General features: G+C 42.0%; 1 protein-coding gene across 1 annotated transcript; it reads right to left on the bottom strand.

Annotated features, from left to right (window-relative positions):
- Nucleotides 1-4,021: 4,021 nt before the first annotated feature.
- Nucleotides 4,022-11,337, bottom strand: CTBP1 (C-terminal binding protein 1). The gene is made up of 8 exons (XM_009708614.1): nt 11,187-11,337; nt 10,947-11,091; nt 8,267-8,473; nt 7,442-7,656; nt 6,528-6,658; nt 6,231-6,358; nt 5,564-5,684; nt 4,022-4,482 (listed from the first exon to the last, which is right to left on the bottom strand). Exons 1-8 carry the CDS (start codon nt 11,310-11,312, stop codon nt 4,281-4,283), a joined length of 1,275 nt encoding a protein of 424 aa, XP_009706916.1. The 5' UTR covers nt 11,313-11,337; the 3' UTR covers nt 4,022-4,280.
- Between the last annotated feature and the right edge of the window lie 562 nt (nt 11,338-11,899).

The raw sequence follows: 11,899 nt of genomic DNA, 5'->3' as shown, positions 1-11,899 counted from the left end.
AAAAGCATACATGAGCCAATACCTACATGAAACATACTGAAGGGTAGCAGAGCCGTTATATCTTGTGTCCAAGTGATTGCTGTGGTAAATCCAAGATCAGTACTATGTTCTTTGAAGACCAGGCATTGCCCTCACATCTTAAGTTTCTTTACTGAAACAGTAAGATCATCAGCTATATATTAGAATAGTACCACCACATGAAAGATTCCAAGGGGTCCTATGTCCCCTTCCCATTCCACCAGCTCCAAGACTGAAATTGCCTTGATAAAGCAGGCCAGCATTTCCCATATCCCAACTCCTGAGCATGGTGCTGGATATTCCAAAGGCGTGCAGCACCAGCTAGACGAGTAACGATATAATCCACCAAGAATGGGAAGGGGTTTCCCAATGTTCATTAATGATCAACACAGGGAGCATATGCCATAAAACATGAACTAACTTCAATTTATTAAATACCTAACCACTTTACTATGCTAATTCTGTTGCACCAACTTTTATTATATGTTAGAAAAATTAGTTTTGTGGACTAATTTTGTATATTAATTTCATATACTATTTTACTGTAAAAAGGTGAAGACAGCTACTGCTGTTTAGACATGCATATTTAAACGACACACTTAAAAGGCTGCAAAACCAGTTACTACAATTTCCACTTAGGAGAAGTCATGTAAGTAACCACCAAGCTACATCCAAAGCTGTCCCTTAACCACTGAAGATGGCTTCTTCTCCAGTCTGCCACCTTTACAGCCTTGATTGATGGCTAAGGCTCCAGAATCCAAAGAAAATAATTTGCCAGAGTGGCTAATCCAGGGAGTGACTGTGTGGAAGATCCTCCAGCCTACCTAATTTGAGAAAAGCAGAACTAATGCACTCACCTGTACAGGTTTTCAACCCTCCCCCTTCAACATTGTATCTAAGGCCACCCCGTTCCATAGACAGCAGCCATGTTCTTTGGAGAACTTTATTAAAATATATCCAAGAAGTAATCAAACATTTTCTAATGAGTCAGGAGAGACGTGAAGTGAGAAAAACATCTGTACAGAGGACAGTGCTGTAAGTTTTTGTTTACATGCTTTATTTCAATGTTTCACAGTTTAGTCATTGTCTACAAAAATATATTTCTGAAACTCTGAGTCCTCTATAAAAAAAGCTGGTCAGCAGCAGTGACCCTGACAAACAGAATGTACCTTGGGACAGTGTGAGCACCTCCTGTAAGCAGATTAGTGCAGCTAGGGCACTCCTGCCTCACCCTGGGAGACTCCTGTTCTTTGGGATTAAAGCTCTGTGCTAGTTCTGAAGGAAGGTATTTTAAAAAAAAAAAAAAAAACAAAACCCCAAACAAAAACAAAACCCCAAACAAACCAACCCAAAAAAAACCCCTTCCACTTCTGTTGACTGCACTAAGCTTGGGAGGGGAAACTGCAAGTCAATGTAACATGCAGGAGAGACTCCTAACAAAGGACTTGGCACTCAGGGGATGGAGAAGACCACAGGGTACTTTAGTACTGGTAATTTTTTCTTTGAGCTCTCTGTCCAGAACAGCCTTTGTCTGGTGATAATAGGTTCAGTCTATAAGCAGAAGTACAAATGGCATACGAGCAGAGTAATCCCATAAGCACAAAGAGAGTCCTCCTTTGAGGTCATGATAAGGGTTGTGTTCATTTTTACCTCAACATTTTCTGCTGTGGCTTTAATCAAGAGGAAAATTGCCTTCATATCCAATCACAAGACTATATAGTGTTTGATAGAATACAGCTACTATCAATGCTGTCAGCTTCAACTCCTTAGTACCCATAACTAGAAATATTTCTTATGACATCGATTGTTTAATTCCTACTCTTACCAGTCACTAGTTGTCTAGGCACCAAAAATAAGAATTGAGAAACTCCAGTGTCCCCCAAATAAGATCCTTCCACTCTTCCTCTGCTCAGTTATTTGACTGGTCTATAAAGATATTTGCAGTTAAGAAGGAAAAAAAGAATTGCTCCCTCTTTTAAAAAAATAAATCTATCTTGCATTGTGCTCTGGAAGATACAAAGTCAATGTACTCTGATCCCCTGTATTCACAAAGCTCATAACTAGAAGCCCCTTACCAGAAAATAATCTCAGACCTGAACCTCTTAAGCAGGGCAGGAATTTTCAGCAGCAAATAAGGAAAAAATAGTTATTGACAGACTGCTTCCCTAATGTGGTAATAGACAGAAGATGAGCTCTCAATTGCTGAAAACTTCTCCGCATCTGCCTGTCAGAAGAGCAGCTTTCTGAGCTAGTAGATTGTAAGATTTAGATTTCCTAGAGATTAGAGAACTCAGTAAAGTGCTGCTGGTTATTTTAGGTACAGCTGCAATCAATGTGCTTCTGAGCTCTAGGTTTTTCTTCAGAAAAAGTTCTCCTGTAATTTGTGCCTACCACCAGTCCCAGTCTCATCTGCTAAACCTGAGCAGCCAAGGAGGTATATGAATTTTAAGTAGAATCAGCATCATCCATGAAAACACAGAAGCCAATAACCTTCACAGAGACAAAAACCTTATCAAAAAAGACGTTCAGCACTAGAGAACTAGTATCATCTCACTGATGCTAAACAGTTAAAGTGTAAAATCTGTAAGAAAACATCTGAAGTTTACTTCTTGCCTATTTTCCTTTCTTGAATTGCTGGGGGGGAACAGGGGGGTGGAGGAGAAAGGAATGAATCACTTCACTGTATCAGCAGTAAGCCATTATACAAAGGCAGTATTGGAGAAAAATTTAAAACTAGGAAAAAATCTGAAAACTTGGTGACTCCAAAAGCTTTCCTCAGCCTCCTAAACTGTAAACAGCCTAAACAGAGGATTTTGTCCACACCTCAAGGTGTATTTCCAGTCTGTTCCCAGCTGTTCAGCTTCCAGACACAGAAGAATCAAGGGAGGCAGATAAACCCACACAAAGGGTATGCCTTCCATATAGCACCTACTTTAATACACCCACACAACATAAACAAATCAATCGGGAATTGTTACATCTTGTGCAGGGAAAGGCTATAACTACAGTGTAACAAGATGAAATTAAAGGAAGATTTGGAATTAAGGAAAATCTGTGGAACCTCTTTTGCTGAAAACTCCATACCCCTCAAAGAAGCAATTCATATTCAATAATTTGGGAAATAGGAAAAGACTTGAGAGCAAGAATCCTGCTTTGGCTTCAGGTGACAAACTAAGAATGTTCTTTCTCCTTTAGTATCACAAAGCTTATTGAGGTAAAAAACCACTATTGGAGATGCAGTATACGCTAGGAGAGCTAAAGTAGAGTAATTTGGTCAACTGTTAAAAGCTGCCTTCTCCATCAGCACAGAGACAAGTGGTATGTTACTTCTAGTTGATGCAGTTATGCAAAGAAAAAAAAGTCTGTAGCACGAAGCTTAGAATTCTAACATAAGGTACCTTGTGGATAAACACCACCATTAGACTGTGAGGTATGTGTGCGTGTGAGGAACCAGCAACTGCAGCTGCAAGTTATTGCTACCTGCTGTCTCCCAGTGCAAGTTTTTCCCATTTCTGCACTCTCTTGCCTTCTCCAAGTTATGCAGACTCCAGGGTGAACTATTCTGAAGCCTCACAAACACAGTGGCCACCAGAACACATTTGATGACATTTTAATCCCTTCCAAATTATTTACAAGGCTGGCTTTGAGACTGTTACTTTTAACTTCAGGCCCAGTACTGCATAGACAAAACTTTTTATGGTCAAAACTAGCAATGCCTGTGCTATGTCTGTTCTCACAGGAAACCTTAATTAAAACAAGCAAAGTAATACAGAGCTCAGCCTAGGCTGAATTCTACCAAGGGTATAATAAAGACAGTAGTCACAACTTCTCCAATCCACTAATATTTTTCTAATATTCTCCATGGCTACACTTAAAGAGGTTCAGCCAAATTAAATTTAAGCTACAAGTCACAACCAAAAAGTGTGCACTGAAGTCTGGAGTTAGAAACACTGAGTGCTATCCCTGATCAGACAGCTCCACTTCTATTTTCAAGTGCACAAGGACAGTTCCCTGTCACAGACAACCAAAGCTGATATATGGAAAAACTCATTCATTAAACCAAGTATTTCTGAGGGGAGGCAAGGTCACTGCTGCCCTGCCCCAGAGAAGGAGAAAGATTCATTGAGAGATTAAAACTAAAGGGTTACAAAATAAAGGCAAGAGCTAAAGTTTGCCAGTAATGAAATGCATTCTCCCATCCTGTATGAACAGGAAACAGTCTCTGTAGGGTGTTAAAGAAGGTCCTAGGAGGAGATACCCTCCTACTTTTTTCTGCTGCTAGAGGAGAGAAAGACTTTTTTTGCAGGAATTTCTCTGTCTGCATCCAGTTTGCTCGTCTCTCCTGGGGAAGGGGTAGTCGGTGCAGAGTGAGAAACGGGAGGGATCCCATGAGCTACAATCCCCTCCACTACTGGTGGTTCTGGTAGCCCAGGGGTGGCTACTCCCACTACTCCCGGAGGAAACCTAAAACCAACAGAAACACAGAAATTACAAGCTTGTCCAACAGAGTTATGCAAGGGGAAAGGAGACATGCCCTCAGGCACCTGCTGAATACAAACCCCCCTTTTTAACAGAAATGCTCTGAGACAGAACACAGGAAAAGTCTCCAGAGCTGACGAGTGGCAGTTATATCCTAATACCAAATGACACCTGTTCTCAGACAGGCAGAGATAGTCTCAGGTCACATACTAAGCATTTGGAAAACAGGTACAAAGTTTATCTCCAGTGGAAAACAGTGTGAGGCACTGTATGAAGGCACCCCGAGGAGCTGAAAATTCCCTCCCTATCGGCAGGAAGAGTGCAAGCTGCCAGTTATCCTCCACTGGACTCTAAGACAGAAAAAGTAAGGAGCTGAACTAATAAAAGAGCTAGACGTAAGATGAAAAATAGGAGAGTGATACTCATCATTTTCTAATGAACTATTCTTCCATTACTTCCATTCTGCTTCCCTGTGCCTTCTCCATAAATGTATCTGAACCTCTATAGATCTCTCAGAGAAGGGAAGAGAATGTATTTCCTACTTTGCAGATGGGAGAAAAACAGAAGGGAAGTAAACTGCCACAATCACCTGGCAGGTCTGTAACAGACAAATAAACTGAAATACAGTGTATTTATGCCACTGCCCAAATCCACTGGACAATGTCTCTTTAATAGTCCATATTTGGGGTACAGATAAGAACTGTGCTTTGTTTACACAGCCCTAGTGATATGCACAACTTCTAAATGTTAAGATCCAGACCTCTTTTCAGGCACCCAGCAGGCTTTCTTATATTAAGGTATCTCTCGGGCAGGTCTTGCAAGGATTTGGAAAAATTAACCAATATGCAGCTGGAATTAAATATGACCAAGTAAATGTTAAATCCTAGTACAGCTTCAGAAGTACTCCTGTTAAGTTTCTGGAAAGAGCTCATACACAAAGTATATAGGAACAGAAACATACCTGCTTGCAAGTACAAGCAGTTCTCAAACCCAAAAAGGGCTGTTGGCCTACTTCAGTAGGAAGACATGGTTGGAAGCAGTAACTTGGGCAACCTACATATCTCACCTGTAGGCTGCAGCTCCGTTGAGTTCTGGGTGGACAGCTGCAGGATCAATACTGGACCACTGAGCTGCTAACAGCAAGTACTCCTTATTAACACAGTTCCTCAAAGCATCAGGTATGTGACCTGCATTTTTTTAAAAAACAGGACACAAGAAGGAGGGGCTTGTTCCCTGAAGCATTTACAAAGGTAACTAGAAAGGAAAGGTGCAACATCTTTTCTACCTACTTCCACAGGCTAACACTGGGCAGGGGAGACTCTCCTCTGAACAACTGGTCTCTGGAGAAGACAAGAAACTGATCCTTCCTTCCCACTTCTGTGATCTTTTGGAAATTACTGGCCACAAACTGCAATTTCCAAGTCTCACTTTCTCCAAGAGACAATATGTACTACTCCAGTAAAAAGGTATACTGCGTAACTGTCAAAGGAATTATTGCAAAGGATTTGGAAGATGTACTAGGGTACAAGGCTTTCCCAGGGAGGGGAAGTGCCACTCCAGCATTAGTTACAAGATTCTCAGAAGGCAAAGAGACAATTATCAACTTATGCTCCAGTTCCAGAAACCAGTTACTGAGTCTAAGTTTTCAGAAAAATCAGCATAATCCTTTCAGTGAACTAACAAAAGAATACTAATTCAACAGCAGCTGCAGAGCATACAGTCTTCCTCATTACCTGTAATAGCTCTGCGGATCTCTTTAGCTGCATCTTCTCTGGATTCAATGGAAGCCTGCTCGCTGTACCAAGCAGTGTGAGGAGTGCAGATCACATTGGGTGCATCTTTTAAGGGCCCCTGAGCAAAGCTGTGGGGAGGAAAAAAAAAACAAAACCCAAAAAAAGGTGGTTTCTCTCCAGAAGTGATAATCCATCTATCCTCTCGGGTATCACTAACTCAAATAACAAAAAACACAAAAGAATCATCCAGCGTAGGCGAGTCACAGGATAGCAGCAGGGACGCAGGTTCAACATTACCTGAAAGGCTCAGACTCATGCACATCCAATGCTGTTCCTCTGATTCTTCCCTCTTTCAAAGCTTGCGCTAAGGCTTTCTCATCTACCAGCCCTCCTCGGGCTGTGTTCACTAAGAAGCAGCCCTGACGCATCTGGAAGAAGAAAAATATTAAGTGGGTTGAGAATGAGACTTTTCATGGAAGCTAAGTGAATCTTGGGAAGTCTACTGGAAATGAGCAGGAGCCTGCAGTGATTAGATGAGGCCTGGATGGACTAGGAGTGCTCTCACTGCAAAGCTAACCACAGGGGAAATGCCTGCAAGCGATGCTTGAGAAATTTGCTTTGAAAATGAACAAACAAAACCACAAGACAGTAAGGGCAAAAGTGGAACTCTCAAGTTCTGCACTCCATATTCATCCTACTACATTAAAAAAGAAAGAGGACATGAATCAAGTATCCAGCTATACAAAACTGGACTACAACGTCCAGATATCTCTCATGAAAGCACTGAAAAGCACTCATAGACTAGCGGAGTAGAGCCCGAGACTGACTTTGCAGTGGGCTTGGGCAGAGAGGCTTTGGCAGAGCTGTGTAAAGAAACTTACACAGTCCCAGCCACACCACATCTGGCTCTAACCAACAGAGTCAATTGTGCATTTTAAAAGTAATTTGAAGTTGAATGAATCACCTAAAACATTCTTTATAAATGAAATTACTTGGCAAAAAGAGCCAATCCTATTCTTTTCTTAACACAAAATTCTATACAGCACAAAGCACAGGCACCCGGATCCACACGCTCCCAGCCTCCAAAGGCAGCAGGAGGCACACGACAGAGGCAGCAGGATTCACATGCTCTCAGCCTCTGTGAAAGCAGCAGTTTCTGTTTGCATTCATTTCCACAGTGCTCTGTGGGGGAAATCAAGCTCCTGCTGCACCTGTTTAATAGTGAAGTCATTGATGAGGTGATGGTTATGTTCATTCAGGCTGCAGTGCAATGTGATGCAATCGCTGTGCATTAGTAGATCCTGCAGGGTTCCTACTCGTTGTAAACCCAAGGATCGCTCCACTCCATCCGGCAGATAGGGATCATAGAAAATCACGTTGAAGCCAAAGGACTTGGCTCGCAGAGCCACTGCCTGTCCAACTCGGCCTTCACAAAAGAAAACCCACAATCATCAAGGAAAGGTAAAACAAACTTTAAAGACAAGATACTGGGGTAGACTGGGAGCCTACACTGGAATTTACTGCCAGGGCTCAAGGTACTGCAGCCCTGGAAACCCCTAGGATTGCCACAGGGATCCAGAGGAGGTTATTCAGTGCTGATCCCATGTGGCTAATTCTAGTCCTTCCCCATGCAATAGCCAGAGCTTAGCCTAGAAGGAGCTGTTTTTCAAACCAAATCTGGACTCTGAGTCAGAGGCAGTAATAATCTGATTACAAGAACTTGGAGAAGGAATTGGTAGCTTTGTTACTGATACAGAGCCTAGCACACAGGAAAACAGTCACCAAGAAGAGCTGTCTGAATGTTCCAATTCTTCTAGGCATTTGAATTAAAAAAAAAAAAAAAATCCCCAATCCCATGATATACACCCAACTTTTGAAGATATCCAGCATCACAGAATAGGGCACTAGCATTCCTTATGAGTCAGTGTGTTTCACAATGAACAGCTGTAAAATTATCACTTTTTTCAGTCTGTGACTCTTGGGTTCCCAAAAACTTTCACAATTTACTTTTCAATCTAACAATTCCCTTAACTTACCTAATCCAATGATGCCCAAAGTCTCCCCACGGATACGCACAGCGCCTCCAGCCACCTCTCGAATCTGTTCTACACTCGAGGCTCGATTCCCTTCCCGCATAGCCTGATGCAGCCAAGTAACACGGCGATAGAGGTTCAAGATGTGGCAGAGGGTGGAGTCAGCAGTCTCCTCTACTGAGGAGGAAGGGATGTTGCAAACTGCAATGCCTACAAAGCCATAGAGGTCATATAAGACTTTTAGTATCACAACACTAAATCAACATAAAGCTCTTACAGGCATAAGTGCTGAAAGATAATTCAGTGCTCCAGAACTACTGCCAAGAAACACAGGATTCATTTCAGAAGCTCATTTTACAGCAACATAGATGCAACCAGCCAGCTTTTTAGCCCCAAGGAAAGACCATTCCTTCCTTATAAATATCCATTTGATTGACACACTCACCAGAAAAAAAACAGGCTGAAATGAGAAAACTGGGTCATAAGGTGATGCAAGAAACTTGACTGTTTTAGAAGATCTGCATCCAAAAAGATGCACTAGTTCCAGAGATACTTCTGGCAGATTAACTGGCAGACTGTAGAAGAATTAAGACAGATGGTTGAGCTGTTCCATGCCTCACAGTCCAGATGCTCACTGCAAGCATCAGCTTCCCCAGGAGCAACAATAAGTAACTAACTCCTTAAATGCAGAGAGAAGCCACAGGAGCCTCTCTAAATCCATTTTAAGTTACACTTAACAACACATAACACTCACACTCTAGGATAACATACAACCACAAGGGACCATAAAACCCATGGCTAGAACTATCAGGTAAATTACTAATGCAAACAGAGTCAAAGTCCTGGAAGCACAAATTACTGTCAGGAAAGGGAAACATGGAACACTGCTGCAAAATCTGGTCATTCCTGAGCAGTCTATTTAAAAAAAAAAAAAAAAAAGAAAAAAAATAGGGGATGCAGCCTGGCAACATACCACTTCCATTTTCACTGCTGCTATCCTTCATTGAACAAATCAGTCAATAAATAAAAATAACTAGATGAAAAAATGGCCTCCTCCCAAACATAACCCTAGCGACTTGCCAAACCAAGGAAACTTTTCCTCCTCAAAAGTCCACTACCCATCTAAAATCTAGGAATAAAATCTATGCAATGGTTGAAGACACATAAAATCCAGCTGTGCGTCACTCTTTTGTAAGCCTGTTACAGAGGAGACATTCAACTAAACTCAGGCCATGCTCTCCCAAGAAAGCTAGGAGAGCAATGGCCACACACAGTCCCAGATACCTGACTCCTTTTCTCTATCAAATCCTTTGCAATTGTGCCGTAATGTCACACAGACAACTCAGAGGACAAGAAGGGGGGGGGAGATAGGGAAACCTAACTTCTTTTAATCTCACTGGTTACCATGTCATTCAACTTCAAACAAGCCACATGGATTTGTCTCTTACACAGCTAGACACAAATTTGTGTTTATGTGCAATATTATGCTTAAATGTAAGAAAGTGCAAACACACGCACAACAGCCCTTTGGTCTGATTTGAAGATTCAGAACACATAAGGAACAGTATCTTACCTCAGAATGAATTAAAGGGCCTGGCTAAGCATGAAAATAATAATTAATTGTCCATGAAAAAGCAAATCTGGCCATGCATAAGTCATCATTCTATTGCTCCAAAGCAGAAGTGCCAAATAGCAGCTTAAGGGTGAGAAAACTTTGACCCATTTCTCCTTGGGTTAATGAGTGTGGAGCAGGGGGAAATGGAAAGCTTTGAATCTTAGCAAATCAAAGACACGGATGGTGACTTTAAGTAGAGAATCCTAAGAGTAGATTAGGTTCCAAACCCAGCCCAAAAATGTAATGGTTGGATAAGACCTTGCCAGGAACTCTTGAGACTATTCAGTTGAATCATTCAGAGAAAACTCTTTAGACCCAATTCAAGCACTAGACAAACATGCACTCTTCATTTATTTGCAATTCAACTGCTCTTACAGATCCAGAAATTTTACTGCCTTTTCCAATTTTATATATAAATACTTGCATATGACTTAAGCTTAATCTGATTTGCATTACATGAAGAAAAGTTTCAAATCACTGACACAAACCTAAAAAAGAAGGAGCAGGGTACTTAGATGATCCACCTCACCTAGGAGACTACAAGGTCCAGAAGTCTCACTGCCATATGTTTAATAAATAGCAGCTTTTGTCACCTGATCCAGAGATTCCTCACGTGCCTAGGGCTCTAAAGGGATCAATAATAAAGTGTTGAATCAGAACCTACGTGCATATAAAAAATTAACAGGAAAACTCACTTATCAAGCATTTAGTTTACCCTGCATCAGCATTTGTAGGCTGCTTTCAGAGTTTGCTCAATCCTTTGCCCACAAACAACTCAAAGCCACCTCACTAAAAGTTACCTAGACACCATACTCAGGTTTCTGAATGCCAAAAAATAGCAAAGACACTAACACCTATAGTGGAGCAATCTGAAAACTGAAAATCTTTCAAGCCACCTACCAGCTCCAATATTGGTCAGCTTCCTAAAGATGCCTGATACTAAGCAGCTTCAAATCTTTTTACATAAAAGGTTTTAAATACACTCAGCTATAAAACAGAAAAACATGTGCAGTATTCCACTTCACATTCAGTTCTGATCACGACAGAGCCCTAATGGTGTCATCATACCTAATTCTGCAGCAGATTTGATGTCAACATTGTCATAGCCACTCCCAATACGCACAATGACCCTGAGAGCTTTGAATTTCTCCAGATCCTGACGAGAAAGGGTAATGGTGTGATACATCAGAGCGCCTACTGCCTCATTCAGCACCTACAACAAAAAAAAGTCCAAATCAATCTCTGCTTTGGTTACTCTAAGGGGCAGAGCTCTGCGTCTGAATGCCTGCTGCACGTTTTCTTGCCCACCTTTTCATGGATTTCCTGAGTTGACTGAGCATCACAAAATGCCACCGTAGCAACATCCTTCAAGATGGGCATCTCCACAGTGCAATCTCGTCCATCCAGGAGTGCAACCAGTGGCCGTGCTGGCATTGGGCCATTGACAATAGGCGGCCGTATGCCTATTAAGAAAGTCAGCAGGAGTGATTACATGAAAAACAAGAATTCTGGCACCCTCATTTGCTAGTCCAACAAGTCACCAGTTGTGTTAGAGTTCTATAGTATTTAGGAAGGGATTAGTCAAAGCAAAATACATAAACAGGAAACAAACACAGGGAAATGAAGGTAAAAAAGGAAACCCTCTGCCACCACTATACGAAGAAAAATAAAACATGTTTTATCAGTAATGAAATAGTAAGGGTGCTCTACTCAGAGGCACACCATCTTACGCTAGGCTCCTGAAACTAGTAATAAAGCCACTTCAGGCCTCCTCCCCATTATCCTGTCCCCCTCCCACACCTCAGCATGCCAAGATTCTAAGTCTATTTCCTCCTTAAGTGAGCAGAATAACTTGTACGTTCACTGGGCCTCTGACAGTCATTGGCAGCCGCCCCCCTGTAGAAGGACGAGGCACCGACGGCCCCCTCCCAGCAGCAGGGCCGCAGGCAGCATGCTGCAGAAGCGGCGGGTGGTAGCCCACGCGCAGGCAGCAGGACCCGGACAAGCCGCCTGCAGGTCTG

The sequence above is a fragment of the Cariama cristata genome, unplaced genomic scaffold, assembly GCF_000690535.1.
Source record: "Cariama cristata isolate BGI_N322 unplaced genomic scaffold, ASM69053v1 scaffold41439, whole genome shotgun sequence".
NCBI classification, from domain to species: domain Eukaryota; kingdom Metazoa; phylum Chordata; class Aves; order Cariamiformes; family Cariamidae; genus Cariama; species Cariama cristata.
Note: the sequence above shows the minus strand (reverse complement) of the source record. Positions and strands in the feature narration are given on the sequence as shown.